At 47.1% G+C, this 19,888-nt stretch overlaps 1 protein-coding gene across 6 annotated transcripts in view; it reads left to right on the top strand.

Moving 5' to 3' along the window:
- LARP1 (La ribonucleoprotein 1, translational regulator) overlaps positions 1-19,888 on the top strand; it is a 64,206-nt gene that overhangs the window by 16,684 nt on the left and 27,634 nt on the right. For 5 of the 6 annotated variants that reach the window (XM_040992045.1, XM_040991967.1, XM_040991889.1 and 2 more), the window contains exons 2-4: positions 18,101-18,162; positions 18,387-18,452; positions 19,273-19,447. In XM_040992045.1, coding sequence (XP_040847979.1) covers positions 18,101-18,162; positions 18,387-18,452; positions 19,273-19,447 — 303 coding nt within the window. Of the gene's footprint in view, positions 1-17,698; positions 17,882-18,100; positions 18,163-18,386; positions 18,453-19,272; positions 19,448-19,888 lie in introns of those variants that run through there. The other variant, XM_040992212.1, reaches the window with a different exon arrangement.

The raw sequence follows: 19,888 nt of genomic DNA, 5'->3' as shown, positions 1-19,888 counted from the left end.
GGATCCCACATGGGCTCTGGTTTGTGTTCTAGCTGCCCACTTCCCAACTTCGCATCCAGCTTCCTGAGAAAAATAGTCTGGGATGGCTCAGAGCCTTGGGACCCTGCACCCGTGTGGGAGACCTGGAGGAGTCTTCTGGCTTCAGATTGGCTCAGCTCTGGCCGTTGTAGTCACTTGGGGAGTGAACTAGTGGGTAGAAGATCTTCCTCTCTGTCTTTCCTTCACTCCGGATATCTGCCCTTCCAATAAAAAAAATTAATAATAAATCTTGTTTAAGATTTAAGATAATAGATCTTTAAAGTAGTTAGTAGCTGATATTGGAACTCTTGGCAGAGTGGTTCCTAAGATGCTGCCATGCACATTGGCTTTGCATTCTCCCAGACCTCAGAGCGTATCTGTCCCACCAGGAAACCTGTGGAAGGGCAGGTAGCCTGGCTTAGAGACCCTAGCTCTGCTCCACTGGTATTTTGAGCTCTCTGACATTATCCAAGTGAATGTAAGCCAGGCCCTTCTTCCTCCAGTGATACTCTTCAGCTTCTGTTGTCTATGTGCAGATCTGATGGAAAGACCTATGTCGACCTTTTTTTCGCCCCCTCCCAGGCATGATTTCCAGTCCAGGGAGGGGGCCGGGGACCTGGGCAGGAGGAGCTCGCTGTAAACTATGGGCAGACACATTGGAATATATTACCAAAGGAGATACAGAGGACTACTGCATGTGCTGGGCTGTCAGACTTCCTCTGAAGGAAAAATCTTCTGAGATTACCCAAGCAATACCAATTCATTGTAGAAAAATGTCCAAATATTATTTTAACAAAAAGAACAATAATCTTTGATAATTTATCCCATCTACCATTGTGAGTATTAGTATATATTAATAGATTGTACACCTTCCTAGTCTAGTGCTGCCTTACAGAAATAATATGTAAGTCGCATAAGTAATTTGACAATTTTTAATTAATTAATTTATTTTCATTGCAAAGTCAGATATACAGAGAGGAGGAGAGATAGAAAGATCTTCCCTCCGATGATTTACTCCCCAAGTGAGTACAATAGCCGATGCTATGCCGATCTGAAGCCAGGAGCCAGGAACTTCTTCCGGGTCTGCCACATGGGTGCAGGGTCCCAAGGCTTTGGGCCGTCCTCGACTGCTTTCCCAGGCCACAAACAGGGACTTGGGTGGGAAGTGGAGCTGCCAGGATTAGAACCGGCGCCCATATGGGATCCTGGTGTGTTCAAGGCGAGGACTTTAGGCGCTAGGCCACGCCGCCGGGCCCTGACGATTTTTTTTTTAAAGATTTATTTTTTATTGGAAAGGCGGATATACAGAGAGGAGAGACAGAGAGGAATATCTTCCGTCCTATGATTCACTCCCCAAGTGAGCGCAACGGCCGATACTATGCCAATCCGAAGCCAGGAGCCTCTCCCGGGTCTCCCACGTGGGTGCAGGGTCCTATAGCTTTGGGCCGTCCTTGACTGCCTTCCTGGGCCACAGGCAGGGAGCTGGATGGAAAGTGGGGCTGCCGGGATAGAACCGGCACCCATATGGGATCCCGGGCGTGCAAGGTGAGGACCTTAACCACTTGCGCCACTGTGCCGGGCCCCGGCCCTGACAATATTAATAATAAAACCCAAACATGTTTTCAAAATACTGTTTTGATATTTTTCAATGTAGAAATACTATTAATGGGAATTTTACACTAAAGTGTTGACTCTGGTGTGTCTTCACACTTGAATCCCTTCGAGTTTGGACGAGCCACTTTTCAGTGTTCAGAATGCTCATATGGCTCCTGAATTTTTATTGGACAGCATGTTAAGTACATGTGAGAACAGTACTTCAAAAGTTCATTAAAAAAAAAAAACATGACCAAAGAAGTTCATGGAAAGGGAATTAAAGGATCTTTATTTTCATCTAGAAATTTTAAGTTCATTTGAGGTGTTTTTAGAAAGTTTGCCAAGGCTGCAGCTTCCACTGGTTTATGTGAGGGCTGAGTATATCAGACTGGACTGCAACATCCATTGGTTCCAGTGGAAGACAGGACTGCAAACAGAACCGACCCAGCAGTTGCTGATTGGCGATGGACTGTTCCAGATCCTGTATTTGCAAGTACACACAAGAATCTGGTCTGGGAACACCTCAGGCAAAGTTTCTTGGGGGATCTCCCCAATTGAACTGCCGGACTCAGAACCCTAACCATGAAGAGAAATGCAGGTTCCATGGTGTGCCATGGTGTGCAACTGCCAGAGCCGAGCCTCCTAAGAGGCTGAGATGGAGCAGTGAAGAGCATAACCAGGTGCACATGGAGGATATGGCAGTCCATCAGAACCTGCAGAGGACACCTGGTACCACAACAGAGGACAGAACAAATCAGTCAACTACCCCTGACATATGTTGGCAGTGAAAGTTGGGGCAAATGGAGACTCTAAGGTGGACTGTGTCAGTCAGTGGATTATGCAGTGACCTCATCGTGTTTGAAATGGCGAAATTCACAGCAATTCATAACTGTTGAACTATTGAAACCACTTGAGCAAGATGCTCGGAGCATGCCCCACATTAGGGACCTGGGTGGGTGGGAGGCTGGATGGGGCTTCTCCATTTATCTCCCCCATTACCCCAGATACAGAAAAATGTGGAGATAATAGTCTTACCCACTTTCCTGTAGCTCTTGACCCTTTGTGCCCTAATTAACTATGTAAAGATTGTCAAAAATAAGGGTTAAAAAATGGGGAAAAAAGAAAGTTTGCCAAAAATGTGTATTATGAAAAACTATGCTTCCCAGGGGTCATAACAGCTTTGGTCAGGCTGGTAACACTTCATCGGAGGTGGAGGCTCTCGTTTGAGGGCTCCTCTCTGCTGCTGCCCCCTGCAGGCCTTGTGCAGTCCTGGGCAGAATCTGCAAGAACACGTGTGCAGGCACCATCTGCTGAATCAGGGAAGCTGCTTACCAAGGCTGCCCCACAGCATCCCCCTCACTTTTTTTTTTTAATTTAAAGATTTTATATTTTATTGGTAAGTCAATTACAGAGAGACAGAGAGAAAGCTCTTCTGTCTGCTCCCAAAGTGGCTACAACAGCCAGAGCTGAGCCAATCTGAAGCCAGGATCTAGGAGCCTCCTCCCATGAGTCTCCCATGCGGGTAGTAGGGTCCAAGGCTTTGGGTCGTCATTGACTGCTTTCCCAGGCCACAGGCAGGGAGCTGGGTAGCAAGTAGAGCTGCCGGAATATTAACTGGCACCCGTATGGAATCCTGGTCTGTGTAAGGCAGGGACTTTAGCCACTAAGCTGCTGCATCACCCTTTTCCCCCCTTTTTTAAACAAGCAGTTGGAATTTGAAACACAGCTGCCTTTTGAGAGCTTTCGCATGTTTTTGGAGCTTGCTGAAGTTTAAGTGCAGGATGTAGTATTGAGCCCAATGAAGAATAGCACCTTCTCACTGTGTGTGTCTTGGGGAAGCTGGCCAGCTTGTCTCAGGCAGGACCGATGTGGATAGACAATGGGAAATGGTCTGAAAAGCTGTAGAGAAGCTTGTGGTCTGACCTGGTTGAGATCAGAAACCTCAATAATTGATTTCATTATCAGACAGTCCTGCCCTCTTGGGGTGGGAACACATGTGCTTCACACAAGGCTACTTTGCAGCAACAGCCTCATTCTTTACCAGGTCTGAGGTTCATGGGAGCCCTCTTTTCTTCCTTTTCTGCTTTTTTTTTTCTCCTTCCCTGCCCTCCTTCCTCCTTGCCTTTCTCTTTCCCCTCCTTCCTTCCCTCCCTTTTCCCCTCCTTCTCTCCTCCTCTTTTTCTCCATACTCAAACCTTGCTTCAGTTGTCAGCTCATACAATTGGGCTCCCTCCTGGGGGCACCACTGGCCTGCTGCTGACCTCTTCTGTTCCTTTAGAGGAGAGTTGGGGGTGGCCTTAGAATAGCTCAGATGCAAGAGATGCATGGATCCTGGGAAGCCAACCTCCCTCCTGTACCACTGCATCCCTCCTCCTTTTATTAACCTTGCAGACAGTGACAGCTCTTCTCCTCTGAGGTCCACTTTGTATAGTATTGTGATAGGCTGACCGTGACTGCCTGGATTGAAGCTGCTCACGTGGCATCTGGGCTCAGAAGAAATCTGGGATCCATGTGTTAGGGGCAGAAGGGAGGCCATGAATGAACATGAGTGTATCCTGCATAGTTTCAGTCTGAGATTGAACACTGCTCTTCATCTCTATAATTACCATGGTCAAGATTGTTTTACTTTATGTTATGGTATAGTGGTAGGAGCCCAGGGCTGGTATCTTAAAAAAGCAGTTTGATATTCTTGGGACAAGCCAGGAAGCTCACTGTGTTTCCATTCTGCCGTTTATAAAGTGGATAGGACCACTTCAACTGTAAAGTGAAATAGATATAATGGTGGGGGGTGGGGCTGTTTACTGTTGTCACCAAGTGTAAGATGATTTGCGCCGTGGGTTTTGCCGTTCAAGTCTTTGTGCCGTACAGCCTGTTTTCTCCTGTTCCTCTGTCCTATCTGTTGTTTGCCCTGCATAGTTTTTCTTCCATTCACCCCTTCCTCAGCGGAGGCAAAATTCTCCAGAAGTCTTGGTGCTGGACAGAGTTCACAGCTTTGGATTGCTGGTGGCCGCTGTGGAGCACTGCTTTTGCAGAGCAAGTGGTGCTCTGATTTCCTGTCCCCCTGTGCACACTGGTGTTTGCTCCACCTGGCAGGTGAGTTAGTGGGCTGCTAGAACTAGGTTCTGCTGCAAGTGGTTCAATCCCTGGTAGGATCTACAAGCCTGAAGTTGGAACCATTTTAGGGACTTGAACCCAGTCTGCTACCATGGTCAGAGGGGCCTGAGGCTTCGGAGACTTGAGATTGGGTACCTCCTCCTCGCTGTATGACTTTCGGCTTACCACTTAGCTTCTTAGAAAGCTCTTGTAAAGCTGGAATAATAGTTTTTCCACTGTGGAAATTAAGAAACCTAAGGTAGATCCATAGCAGGAGGCCTGGCCTCTGTGGTAAAGGCAACTATTTGTTGATTTTAGTGGACTCAGACTTAGGCCTTTGGGTGAGCAGACATGAAGGTGTGGAGTAAAGAGAAGACGGTGGATTTGGCTGTAAGGGATATAGTGCACCATTTCTTGAGAGAGCCTTCATTTTTCAAACACAGCCAGGGTTTGGAGCTCTAGTCTATCATAGACTGATCTCTTATGACCTTATGTCTGTCAAAACACTTGATATCTGCTTTTTATTGGTGGGCAAGTGGAAGGGGTGGGCTCCTCCTTTTTACTTCCTGGTTGCTGGGGTTTTTGTTTTTGGTTTGGGTTGGTTTGTTTCAAGATTTATTTATTTGAAAGGCAGATTTCTACAGAGGAAGGGAGAAACAGATCCTTTTTTTTTTTTTTAAGATTTATTTATTTTTATTGGAAAGGCGGATATACAGAGAAGAGGAGAGACAGAGAGGAAGATCTTCCGTCCGATGATTCACTCCCCAACAAGTGAGCGCAACAGCTGATACTATGCCGATCCGAAGCCTGGATCTCTTTCTGGTCTCCCATGCGGGTGCAGGGTCCCAAGGCCTTGGGCTGTCCTCAACTGCTTTCCCAGGCCACAAGCAGGGAGCTGGATAGGAAGCAGGGCCGCCGGGATTAGAACTGGCACCCATATGGGATCCCGGTGCGTTCAAGGCGAAGACTTAACCACTAAGCTATTGCACCGGGCCTGAGACAGATCTTTCATTTGCTAGTTGCCTTCACAGGTGTGCACCACAGCAAGGCTGGACCAGGCTGAAGTTGGGGAACTTGCAACTCAGTCCAGCCAGGCCTTCCACAATGATGGTAGCAACCCAGGTACTTGGACATCATTCACTGCCTCCCAGGTGCATTATCAGGAAACTGGATCATTGGCTATTATCATCACATCCAAGCGTGGCCTCCAAAATCTTCACTGTTAACTTCTGCTCTACCTTGTCTCAGCCCAGCAGTCTAGTCAGTCGTTAGTGGGTGGAAGTTTTGGATAGAGCTTAGACATCTTTTATATTTATGTGTAAAGTGTGAGGGCATCTGTGAGCAGGGCCTGGGAGACTGCAGGTGGGCAGCTCCTGGCTACTAAGGCTGTTTTCTTCTGTTCACATTCTTATCATCCCAGGGCTGTATTCTGGCATTTGGGATGTAGTGAGTAAGGCTGAATGGGCCTGTAGGCTGACCCTGACTTACAGAAGAGGTAAATAAAGGCTTTAGGAAACAAGGCTGGCCAACCTGGCTTGGGGGAACTGGTCTCTATGCAAGAACGCCACATCCTCATCTGCTTTTGAGACACTGACTGTCCCATTATTGTTGGGTATTGAGGTTACTGTGTCAGGAGCTGTTACTGCTGCCTTTAGTGAGAGTGCCCAGTCCACCTCACCTCACTTAGTAGATAGCTGCTCTCTGAGAGGCCTCCAGGGCCTGCATCCTTGAGCCTTTCAGAGACAGCAGAGGGTTCAGCCAGGCCAGCAAGGTGAAAGGAGGAAGTCCACAGCTCCCACCAGAGCTCCTTCAACTAATACACTCCTCCAGGGTTTGTGTTGTACAGCAGAGTTAAGCTTGCTGCATTCTGTGTATCAGCAGTTCAATCCAGCTCCCTGCTAATTCTCTGGGGAGACAGCAAGTGCAAGTGCTTGAGCCCCTGCAACCCATATAGGAGATTAGAATGAACTGCTGGCTCCTGGCTGCAGCCTGGTCCAGTGCTAACTGTTGTGAGCATTTGGAGAGGAATCCCCCTGTTGCTGTGCCCCTCCTATCTTTGTCTTCCCTTCCTTTGCCTTCTCCTCTCTTTTCTCTTTCACTTTCAAGATTTTTAAAAGATTTTCAAGATGTATTTGTTTTATTTGAAAGGTGAAGAAATTACTTCCCATTTCTGGTTCACTCCCCAAATGGCCACAGTAGCCAGAGTTGAACTAGTTGATGTTAGGAGCCTGGAGCTTGTTCCTGGATTTCCCACATTGGTGCAGTCATCCTCTGTTTGGGTCATCCTCTGTTGCTTTCCCAGGTCACAAGTAGGGAACTGGGTTGAAAGTAAAGCAGCTCTCTATCCTTATGGGGATATCAGTGCTAACAGATGGAGCGATAGCCTGTTAGGCCACTGTGCCAGCCCTCAAGATTTATTTATTTATTTTTAAAGATTTATTTATTTTTATTACAAAGTCGGAGGAAAGACAGGAAGATCTTCCGTCCGATGATTTACTCCCCAAGTGAGTACAACACCTGGTGGTGTGCCGATCTGAAGCCAGGATCCAGGAACTTCCTCCAGGTCTCCCACACAGGTGCAGGATCCCAAAGCTTTGGGCCATGCTGGACTGCTTTCCCAGGCCACAAGCAGGGAGCTGGATGGGAAGTGGAGCTGCTGGGATTAAAACGGGTGCCCATATGGGATCCCAGCATGTTCAAGGCGAGGACTTTAGCCACTAGGCTGCAGTGCCGGGCCCAAGATATATTTTATATCAAAGGCAGAGTTAGTTTGGGAGAGACCTAGAGAGAAAAGAGAAATGATATCTACCATCAGTTCATTTCCCCACATGGTTGGAACAGCTAGGAGTTTAGAACTCCATCTAGGTGGTAGGGTCTCAGGTACTTGAGCCATCTTCCACTGCTTTTCCAGGTGCATTAGTAAGAAGCTGTTTTACAAACGGAGTAGCAGGAACTCAAACCAGCATTCCAGATGCCAGCATTGCAGCTTAGTTTGCTGTGCTTCAGCCCAGACTTTGCTCAAGTAAGTAAATAGGGTCTGGTGCAATGGCTCAGGGGCTAAATCATGGCCTTGCACACACTGGGATCCCATATGGGCTCCAATTTGTGTCCTGGTTGCTCTGCCTCCCATCCAACTTCCTGCCTGTGGCCTGGGAAAGCAGTAGAGGATGGCCCAAAGCCTTGGTACCCTGCACCCTTGTGGGAGACCTAGAAGAAGCTCCTGGCTCCTGACTTTGGATTGGCTTAGCTCTGGCTGTTGCAGCCACTTGGGAAGTGAACCAGTACTTGGAAGATCTTTCTCTGTATCTCCTTTTCTGTGTAAATTTGCCTTTCCCATTTAAAAAAAAATTCAAGAAAGTAAATAAATAATAAATAAAATACATCTGCTGTTTGGTGTTTTATTCCAGTTCCGCATGAGAAATTTTTTTCTGAAAGCAAATGGATATTAGCTTCTCTACCAGAGGTGTGAAGAATAGATTTTGTATGCTTTTGGCCTTGTCCCTACCCTGTGAGTAGGCACAGTTGTATGCTGAGAGCTTACTGTCCTGAGGGGGATAAGGGCATGGCCTCCTGACCTGTGAAAGAGCTCTAGAGAGGGAGAAACTCCGTGTTCCCACATCAGCACTAAAGCAATCGCTGGTAGCTTTTGGGCACATCCAATCCCTCCTGAGGCTCATTTTCCAATATGGACTCTGAACTTTACAATTCCCTTTCATCCCAGGCTCGGTCCTATGTCACCCTTTTCCAGTAATGACCATAATTCGAAGTGACTTCCTAGGCATTCAGAAGGTTGTTCCCACAGAGTGAGTTTGTGTGAGTTAAGATGATTTTGAGCACATGGGACAGGGGAAGCCTGCTATGAGTTCTGCACCTCCTGAGCCAGGTTGATAGAATCAGGCATGTAGCAGAGCATAGTGTGTTCCTGCCATCCTGCCTGGGCGAGTGGGTTCCTAAAACTCAAAGCCTAGAGAGTCAGTGGAAGCCATTGGCTGAAAGTAGCAAGGTGTAAAAAATGCAAGCTGCTGGGCTCTGTGTGACAGTGGCTAAATCCTCACCTTGAATGCACTGGGATCCCAAATGGGCACCGGTTTGTGTCTCGGCTGCTCCACTTCAGTTTCAGCTTCCTGCTTGTGACCTGGGAAAGCAGTGGAGGATGGCCCAAAGCTTTGGGACCCTGCACCCACGTGAGAGACCTGGAAGAAGCTTCTGGCTCCTGACTTTGGATTGGCTCAGCTCTGGCTGTTGCAATCACTTGGGGAAGGAACCAGTGAATGAAAGATCTTTCTGTCTCTACTCTGTGTAAATCTGATTTTCAAAAAAAAAAAAAATAATAAATAAAACCTTTTAAATTACTGGCTGCTTGTGGAGTACTTGTCAAAACTGCTCCTCCTCGGTTGCTGAAGTCTGTGCAGTGGATGACTTACCCAGATGCCCACAGAGGACATAACAGCTCATTGAGACCTGCAAAGGACGTCTAGTACCATGGCAGAAGATGCAAGACAGAACAAAGTGGACTACTCTACCAGCCAAGCTTTGACAGCAAGTGTCTGGGCAAATGGAGGCTCTAAGGCGGACTATGCCAGTCAATGGACATTGGAGGGATTTCCTCAACCTTGAAGCAATTAAATTAGCAGTATTTGCAGAACTATCAAAACCACTTAACACAGTACCCTTGGAACCTGCTACACATTGGAGACCCTACGATGACATTGAGTTGCCATCCCTCATATCCGGATGCTAATGCGGTTGGACTGCCAGGAATGGCCCTCTCCCCTTCTCTTCTTTTCATTCCCCAAGATACAGGAAGCAAAAGAAAAAAAAAATGGAAGCAACCATCTCATCCAATTTCCTCCATACCTCAACCCTTCCCACCTTAATCACTGGTCCACATGGACATACATCCTCCACAGCTATGTAAACATTACAAAAATAAAATTTAAAATTGCAAACTGCAGTATTTTTCTGTGTGTACCCCCCCCCACACACACATACATACACACATACCTGTTTTTGAAAACTCAGAAAATCTGGCAGCAACAAGTGGATGTTTTCTATTTGCAGGGCTTCGGCTGCTCTTCAATGGGTGCAGCCCCCTTAGCAGTGTCTTGATTGCCAGCTGGTCTGGTGATTTATGGTCTTGCCTGGGGCCTGGAGGCTTATGTCTTGGCCTCTGGGGAATTTAGCTGTTTGTACTGTTTGGTCTGTGCACATCCTCTCTGCCCTTGGTGTTTGAACTGAAGTGTGCTGATGCAACTCCAAGAACAGAGCATTAGGTAGACTCAGGCACTGCTGAGAAAGATGGTGTGGCTGCCAGACTGCACAGTGGGTAATTAACCTTTTCTTTCCCTGGAAGAAAAAGCTCTGGAAGTTTTTTGAGGAGCACCCACAAGTATGTAAATGCCTTCATTTAGTATATACTTACTGTGGGCCTGCCATTTACAGATTGCATTTCTGGGCTGCAGGAACCAGTTAAGAAGTAGCAATAATTCTCAGCTTTTGGCACTCCCGGTCATTCTCTTTTATTTAGTTTGTTTATTTATTTATTTATTATTGCTTTTTTTTGAAGATTTATTTATTTTTATTACAAAGTCGGAGGAAAGACAGAGAGGAAGATCTTCCGTCCAATGATTCACTCCCCAAGTGAGCGCAACGGCCGGTGCTATGCTGATCCGAAGCCAGGATCCAGGAACTTCTTCTAGGTCTCCCACACAGGTGCAGAGTCCCAAAGCCTTGGGCTGTCGTCACACATTCTCTTTATAGTGGATTACAAACTTGGCCCAAGGTGAAGATCACCTTAACCTGGAATTCAGTCTGTCTTGGCTTTCTATGTGATAGGAGGTCTTGAGGAAGTCACTTAACTTTTCTTAGCCTCAGTTCCTCTGTCTGTTAACTGGGAATCTTTATCATGTTACCTTCAAGAGTGATTGTGAAAAATAAGCTGTTGTGTGTAAAGTACTCTGTATCTAGGCCCAGCGTGGTAGCCTAGTGGCTAAAGTTGTCACTTTCACACACCGGAATCCCATGTAGGCACCAGTTTATATTCTGACAACTCCAGTTCCCTACTTGTGGCCTGGGAAAGCAGTTGAGGACGACCCAAAGCCTTGGGACCCTGTACCACCTGGGAGACCTGAAGGAGGCTCCTGGCTCCTGGCTTCTGGCTTCGGATCAGCTCAGCTGAGGGTGGTTGCGGCCGCTTGAGGAGTGAACCAGCAGATGGAAGTCTCTTCTCTGTAAATTTGATTTTCTAATAAAAAATAAATCTTTAAAACTTGGTGCAGAGGGGCTGGTTGGTAGCACTTCCTATGGGGAAGGCCTCCTAAGGAGAATTAAGAGAGCTATGACCCAGCAAGAGTCAACTATCTTGCTTCATAGGCTGTGTGACCTCGGGTAAGTCCCTTTGCCTGAGCTTATTTTCTGGATGACTGGAATAATAGTGTCCCTCTGAGACCTTTAAGTGAAATTATAGGTAGAGAGCAGCTTAGGTCAGGTTTTGGCTTCTAGTTAGTACCCAGCAAAAGGTGGTTTTTATTACTGGTCTAACTAGAACGTGCTCTGCAGAAAAGACTGGATTAGGAAGCTGGTACCTGGGTGCCAAGGTCTGCAGTTGCTGCTACTTTCAACTGTGATGATTGTTCACTAGTATTCAAGGGACTTAAGGAACTGTTAGTGAGAGTGGCTAAATCCATGTCTGGGCAGGCCATTGGACATCACAAGCTAAAGATAGTCTGTTGGATATGGACCTGGATCTGGGTTGGGCTGGGCCAAACTGACCAGTATATCATGTAACTGGATCCTGGCCCGCCTCTAGACTCTGCATTTTGGATTGCTGCTGTCCTGCCAGACACTTCTTTTTTCAGGTCCTCAAGTCTTTTTTTTTTTTTTTTTTAAAGAGTTATTTATTTTTAATTGGAAAGGAGGATATACAGAGAGGATCTTCCATCCAATGATTCACTCCCCAAGCGAGCGCAACGGCTGGAACTGAGCCAATTCGAAGCCAGGCGCCTCCTCCGGGTCTCCCACGTGGGTGCAGAGTCCCAAAGTCTTGGGCCGTCCTTGACTGCTTTCCCAGACCCCAAGCAGGGAGGTGGATGGGAAGCGGGGCCGCCGGGATTAGCACTGGCGCCCATATGGGATCCCGGTGCGTTCAAGGCGAGGACCTTAGCCTGCTACGCTATCGCGCGGGGGCCCTGGTCTAACCTTCTAAAGGTACTCCTCCCTTTCTCTTCCCACCCTGCACCATCAGAGTGCCTTTTAACTCCATCTGTCTTACTCAGTTTGAGGGAAATCTGGGTGGGAGGTCTGCACAGAGAGACCTCTGTGAGGTGGCAGCCATAGCAGTGGTAAGAACTGGTAAACAAGGTGAAGAGAATTAAAACAGTTGTGTTTTTGTTTATCTGTGTAGAAGAATTTTCCTGCTTGGAGGTTCCTGGGTCAGTGGGGGTGGACTAAAGGCCTGTGGGTCTTCAAGCTCCTCCCTGGCTCCACCCCATTCCCAGGCTGGCTGACAGCTGAGAATAGGCAGGCTTTTTACAGAGCCTGCTATGAGGCTGGCCCGAGAGGGACGGGCACAGGTGCATGGTGAAGCTCCCCCTCTGCCTTCCATAGTCAGCATCTTCAGCTGTAACTCAAAGGGTAGCAGTTTTTCCTCAACCCAGAAGGCTGAGTGTGAGGCAGAATCTATGTCAACTGGAGCCACACAGTGCCCTGCTATATCTCCCAGCCCCCAGCAATCTGCTCTGCTCCAAGGCGTGGCTTAAGAGCCTCAGTGGGGCAGAGGCTGGAGTGGAGAATAGGAGAGGGATGAGCTCAGAAGTACTGCCTTTTTCACAGGTACACCAGGGTGCTGGTTAGGGGTTTACCTGTCTTCCTCTTTCTGTTGGAAGGGCAAGTTATCAGATCATCCAGGTCAGCCATAGGAGTGTTAGTTGTCCGGTTCTGTGACCCTGGACTTCCATGCAGAGGACCTTGGTTTCTTGTGGTACGTAGAAGGATGCACTCATAGTCTCGACATGGAGATCCTGCCCTGTGGACCACAGTGAGGAGGTGATGTGCTTCCCTTTAATCTTATTCCACCTCCTTGTACAGTTAAGAGAACGTATATTAGGGTCAGACTCCTTGGCTTCAAATCCTGTTCTGCCTGTTGCCTGTGATCCTGGCACCTTGTGCTTTGACTTACTTGTTTGTAAAATAAGATCAGTGAAAGGAATGAATTGTTTTAATTTTTTAAGACTTTTTTTTTATTGGAAAGACAGATTTACAGAGAGAAAAAACAGAAAGATCTTCCATCCACCGGTGGCCACAACAGCCAGAGCTGAACCAATATGGAGCTAATGGCTTCTTCCAGGTCTCCCACATGGGTGCAGGATCCCAAAGCTTTGGATTGTCCATTACTGCTTTCCTCGGCCACAAGCAGGGAGCTAGAAGGGAAGTAGAGCAGCTGGTATATGGACTGGTAACCCCATGGGATCCCAGTGCATGCAAAGTAAGGACTTACCCTCTATGCTACCATGCTGGGCCCTAATTATTTTAATTTTAAGGATTAAGATTATGCATGCTGAGTTTTCAAGGGTGCATAGCATCTAGCAAGTGCTTATGACATGCTGCCAGTACATGTTGTTAGTATGTTTGCGCTTTGCTGCCATCAGCTCTCCCACTTGGGTGAGAAATCCTAGTGGTTTTATGCCTTCTGTCTGTTCCCTGCAGACTGATGATACCTTTTGTTCAATGTGGGGATGTCCCCACATTGGATATCAACTGGGGCTTAGCACTGAGTGCAGTGTGTCAGTTATCCAGGTCATGGGTGCCGTAGGGCCTGAGTCCCCTGTAAGCCATCAGTATCTAAGCACTCATTTCTGTGTTGCTGGAGGCTGAAGATTGAGGTCATAGCCTCACAAGCTGTGTGTTTCAGTCCTATTTTGATCCTTTTTACTAGGACCATGTGAATTTGACTCGCCCATCTATCTACCTGCTCTCCTGAAAACCTTCACTAGTTTCTCATCGGATAAACTAGGTTCTTGCTCTTTGGACTTGTACATCTGAGAAGGGAGCGTAGTCTGGATGGCATATGGAGTACAGCAAGAGTACTTGGTAGAGCACACTTGTGGTCTGGGAGGTCTCCCCCAAAATGGAAGCCCTAATGGCCAGGGACAGGACAGTTGATGAACAAGTGTGAATGCAGTGCAGCCCTTGTGTTGAGCACTTGCGGCGTCTACCTACCCATCTTCAAGAGGCAAGGCACCCAAAGCATTGAGACCTCACTTTCTGCTGGCCTCCTTGGGTTTGAGCTTCACTAGTTCTCTCTGACCACACATGTGCATTCCTGCTGATTCCTAGCCCTGACCCATCATACTTTTCATCCAAGTTACAGACTCAGCTGCTTTTAAGATTCATTTTTATTGGAAAGTTAGGTTTACAGAGAGAAGTAGAAATAGAGAAAAATCTGCCATCTGCTGGCTCACTTCCCAAGTGGTTGCAACAACCAGAGCTGAGCTGATCCAAAGCCGTGAGCCAGGGTCTTCTTCCAGGTCTCCTACATAAGTGCAGGATTCCAAGACCACAATCATGGAGCTGGAAGGGAAGTAGAGCAGTCAGGATGCGAACTGGTGTCCGAATGGGATCCCAGTGCATGCAAAAGTGAGGGCTTCAGCCAGTAGGCTTCTGCGCCAGCCCCCTTAACCAACCCTTGTTACTTGCCCCACTGAATTTGAATTTGAATCACTCACTCACCTACCCTAAAGCCCTTCATTAGTTTGTTGGATCCAATCTTGTACCCTAGGCATCCTACTTGTGGCTTGTATAAGTCTCTTCTGTTTTCAAAGATCAGCAGCCTTAGGATCTTTCTAGAACAAAACAATATGGAAGGGCCCAGTGCAATAGGCTAGTGGCTAAAGTCCTCACATTGCATATGCTGGAATCCCGTATGAGCTCCATTTCATGTCCTGATACCCCATGTAACCTTCCAGGTCTCTGCTTGTGGATTGGGAAAGCAGTGGAAGACGGCCCGAGGCATTGGGACCCTGTACCCTTGTGGGAGACCTGGAAGCAGCTCCTGACTCTTGGCTTTAGTTCAGCTCAGCTCTGGCCATTACAATCACTTGAGTAAACCAGTGGATGGAAGATCTTTCTCTGTCTCTCCTCTCTGTAAAACGGAGTTTCCAATAGAAATAATTAAGTCTTAAAAAAAAAAAAGCTGTATGGGCCCAGTGCGATAGTGTAGCAGCTAAAATCCTTGCCTTAAATGCGCTGGGATCCCATATGGATGCTGGTTCGTGTCCCAGCAGCCCCACTTCCCATCCAGCTCCCTGCTTGAGGCCTGGAAAAGCAGTCGAGGATGGCCCAAAGTCTTGGAACCCTGCACCCACATGGGGGACCTGGAAGAAGCTCCTGGCTTCAGATTGGCTCAGCTACAGGCATTGCAGCCGCTTGGAAAATGAACTATCAGATGGAAGATCTTCCTCTCTTTCTCTCCTCCTCTCTATATATCTGACTTTCCAATGAAAATTTAAAAATAAATCTTAAAGTCATTCTTTTTAATGGCTGAGTAGTATTCTGTGGAATGTACTACAGTTTCTTTAACCACTCCTTTTTGGATGGACATCTGGGTTGTTTCCGTGTCTTTGTTATTGTAGATTGTGCTACTTTTAATGTAGGGTTACAGATCCTTTTCTCATATGCAGTTTTAATTTCCTTTGGATGTATTTCTAGGAGTGGGATAACAGATAGGGGACTATTATCCAAGATCTACAAAGAGCTTCAGAAACCTAGGAACAGTAAAAGAAAAACAACCATGTGAAGAAATGGGCAAAGGAAATGAACAGACACTTTTCAGAATGACAAATTCAGATGGGTAACAGACATGAAAAGATGCTTAGGCTTCCTAACTGTCAGGGAGCCACAAAATCCACATTGAGGTTCCACCTAACTCCAGTGAGATTGGCCTACATTCAGAACTCAACTAACAACACTTGGCATGGATGTGGGGAGAAAGGTACCTTCCTTCACTGTTGGTGGGAGTGTAGGCTAGTAAAACCACTATGGAAATCAGTTCGGCGACTGTAGGTCAGGCATTCCAAATGGGTGCTGGTCCAAGTCCTGGCTGCTCTGCTTCTGACACAGCTCTCTGCTAGTGTGACTTGAAAAGTAGTGGAAGGTGGCTCATGTCCTTGGGCCCCAGAACACATGTGGAAGACTTGGATGAAACTTCTGGCCCCGGTTGCAGCCATACGGGGAGTGGAGCAGTGATGACTGAGCCTTGTACTCTCTCTCCCCCTTTTGAACAAATAAATTTTTAAAAACAGACAAACAGAAATGCAAAAACCCACAAAGCTTGGTTTTCCCAAAATAGCCGCATTCTCCTTAGGAGTTTGGATTGGTGATAAGAGTGGGCAGCCAATGGGGTGGGCCTTGAATACGATCTCTTCTTGGCCTAAGGGACCTCACATTGATGGGAGTCTGAACTCTAGTATTTGGCTGTATTTTTTGTAGTGTTGGTAAACAAATCAGAGTGATCATGATACACTTTTTTTTTTAAGATTTATTCATTTTTATTACCAAGTCAGATATGCAGAGAGGAGGAGAGAGAGAGAAAGATCTTCCTCCGATGATTCACTCCCCAAGTGAGCGCAACAGCTGATGCTATGCAGATCCGAAGCCAGGAGCCAGGAACTTCTTCCAGGTCTCCCACACGGGTGTAGAGTCCCAAAGCTTTGGGCTGTCCTCAACTGCTTTCCCAGGCCACAAGCAGGGAGCTGGAGGGGAAGTGGAGGTGCCAGGATTAGAACCGGCACCCATATGGGATCCCAGCGCATTCAAGGCGAGGACTGTTTTTCTGTTTTGAAAGGGTTTTAGAAAGAAGAAATAGTTGTCCCACCCACAAACTCTGTTCAGGTTTTTAAGAAAAGTCCTCTAGAATACTTTACTCCCTGAACCTGATTCCTTTTTTCAATACACTGCTAGTGAACCTGACATTATAGGCATGTTGTTAAGCTCTCCTCCTCCTGTAGCATGCTTTGAACACTGTTGACTGTTGGGAAAGTACTTGCCTTTTCAGATGCCTGGCCCAGTGGAATGAGCCTGGTGTCAGCAGCTGGGGATGCCGTTAGCCTAAATGGAGAACTGTCTGGGTCAACTTAGGAGTGGCTGGGGAAGAATACAGAGAAACCTCTCTTGAGATGAAGTTTCTGGCTTTACATCATCAGGCCGCGGAGTGTGGAGTGCTATGTGCTGAGTTGCACAGCTCGATCTTTCAGAAGGCTTGTGGGGGTACGTTTGAGGGGCTGGTGGCTCCAGTCACAGGTAAAAGTCAGGCATGCCGTGGCCTCACAGTTAGGAGTATAAATGTCTGAAGGCAAGGACTGGTGTGATAGCCTAGCGGATGAGTCCTCACCTTGTATCCACTGGGATCCCATACAGGTGCCAGTTGATATCCCAGCTTCTCCACTCAAGGACTGATAGGGATGCAGGTGTCCCCGGCAACGACTTAGCTGCTGCACCAAATATTCATCTGGCCTTAGACTCTTTACACAGACACCTGTAATGCTAGGGGCAGAAAGATTTTTAAATTTATTTATTTTTATTGTAAAGGCAGATCAAATTTGTGGAGAAGAGAGATAGAAAGATCTTCCATCTGCTTGCAAGTTTACTCCCCTATTGGCCGCAATGGCTGGAGCTGAGCTGATTAGGAGCCAGGAACTTTGTCCAGGTTCTGCATGCAGGTGTAGGGTCCCAAGGCTTTGGGCTGTCCTGCACTGCTTTGCCAGGCCACAAGCAGCAAGCTGGATGGGAAGTGAACAGCCAGGACACGAAGTGGTTCCCATATGGTATGCTAGTACTTGCAAGGTGAGGACCTAGCTAATTAGGCTGTTGCACTGGTCCCTCCGACCCTTCTTTTACAGGGGTAGGGCACTTTTTAACGCCCAGGGCCATTTGGATATTTATAACATGATTCACATACAACATTATTAACTATTGTTATGAATTCCACAATTACTATCTGGAATTGCCTTGGCAGGACAGACCAAATGATTTCGTGAGCCTTCCAGACAGTTTCTACCCCACTTATGAAATCTACCATGTTTCAAGAGTTCTGAATTAAAGTATGACATGGATTTTCCTCCCCAGTTGCCATTTTTCCAGAGGATACAAAGCTATCATCTGGGAAAGTACCCCGACTCTTCAAGTGTGTGTCCCTAGGGTTCTGGCTGCTGGCTGTTCATATGGTTTCACTCTGATTTCATCAGGAAGGGATGGGCATGTTGGTTATTGGTGTTTGAGCACCAATAGTCCTTTTTGGGGAACTGCAGAATGTTTGGAGGGTTAGGGCTGATGAAGAAGACGCAGAATTGTCAGTGGACACATCACACGGGCTCGACATAACTATCTCTCCTTGTTTCCACAGAGCATTCTGCTCCGGCCAAGGTGGTGAGGGCAGCTGTTCCTAAACCGCGCAAGGGCAGCAAGGTAAAGAACAGAAGTGGGCATCCCAGAGGGGTCTACTGGAGCTGGTAAACTCTTTCTTGTTCTAGTAAGTGCCACTAGAATGCCTGAGTGGCATTGAACCCTTCTGGGCTGCTAGTGTGAACAGTCGTGATGGTGGGCCCATTTGGCCTCTGACCTTTCATTGCTGAACATTGAATGAGGGACTTGGTGTAACCCCTGGAGCCTTAATGGAATGTTGCTTACAGGTTGGTGACTTTGGAGATGCAATCAATTGGCCTACCCCTGGAGAGATTGCTCACAAGAGCGTGCAGGTGAGTCTCTGGGTTCTGTTGATGTGTTTCTGGCTTCTAGTCCAGAGCCTTAGGACTTAGCTTTGTTCATTTTTTTTAAAAAGCGAGTGTTAATGTTTGGCTTTAGAATTACCATAGGCCACATATTCTTATGTGCCTGGAACTGTACAGCACTGTCTGTCGTTTCCTCTACCCCATGGTAACTCTGAGATAGGTCCTTTTATAATTCTCATCTTATAGATGAGACTGCTAAAACTAAGAGAAGTTAGTTATTACCCCTCAGTGGCCAAGTGGGGATTGAAAGTCAAGTATGTCGTGTTCCCAAGGCTGTGTTCTGTGACACTGCTTTTTGGTATTCTGAGTGAAGGCAGGAATGTGAACATAGTGCTGCCATATCTTGAGGGGGCTTCTGTGGTTGTCCTGGGCCCCCACACAAGGAGGAGTTCTGGTCAGTTACTTCTTCCTAGTGCTTTTTCTCTGGCCGGTGGCCTAGATCCATCTGTTCACTGACTGACCACCTTCAGTTCACAGAAAATTGGTGTAGAAGGGCCAGGGGCCAGCATCGATACCACTGCATAACTACCAATTGAGCATGGGAGACCCAGTGTCTCTGTCCTGGGGATTGTCAGCAAAGACTCAGAAAAGCTAGAGAAACAAATTGTCCATCCTACCTTTTGGCACGTTTGACCATGCTTCCCAGGGAAAGCATTTCAGGTTTTTAGAACAGGTCCTGAGAACATAACAGCCCAGTGCCAATGTTGCAGTAGTTACTTCTGCCTTCCCTCCTAGTTTAGCAGGCTCTCAAAGTTCACTTCACTTGGCCTCCTTATTCCTACTACAGCCACAGTCCCACAAGCCTCAGCCTGCCCGTAAGCTACCACCCAAGAAGGACATGAAGGAACAGGAAAGAGGAGAGGGGAGTGATAGTAAGGAGAGCCCGAAAACCAAATCTGATGAATCAGGAGAAGAGAAGAATGGGGATGAGGACTGCCAGCGAGGTGGGCAGAAAAAGAAAGGTAAGTATCTTGAAGCAAGGCTGGAGGATGTGGCAGGGCTGCACAGGAAGTGTATGAACTCAGGCTGCTGCAGAAACTGCAGGCCAGTGTGAGGTTGGCTGGTGTTGACCATTGGAACAGCTGTCTTGTCTTCAAGACAAGAATTCCCATTGCTCTTAAGAGTTCCCAAAAACCTGCTGAAATGGTTGGGATATAGACTGAGTTGCTCTAATATGAAACCAAAGGTACAGTGTTTTAAACAACATTAAGTTTTACTTCATTCATAATATGTGTGAAATGGGCCAAACCTAGTGCCTTTATTAACTCCTTTTGACACCCAAAGTGACTCCCTGTTTTTTGCTCAAGCTTGTCCTTTTAAGGGAGTCTACCTGGAATTTGCCACTTCAGTTCAGCATTTTCTCTGACTCCATCTCCCTGTCATTAATTTTTATTTATGGAGTG

This window comes from Ochotona curzoniae, unplaced genomic scaffold (assembly GCF_017591425.1).
Source record: "Ochotona curzoniae isolate NIBS_2020 unplaced genomic scaffold, NIBS_Ocur_1.0 contig_1, whole genome shotgun sequence".
Taxonomy (NCBI): domain Eukaryota; kingdom Metazoa; phylum Chordata; class Mammalia; order Lagomorpha; family Ochotonidae; genus Ochotona; species Ochotona curzoniae.
This window is presented reverse-complemented; position numbering and strand designations above follow the sequence as displayed.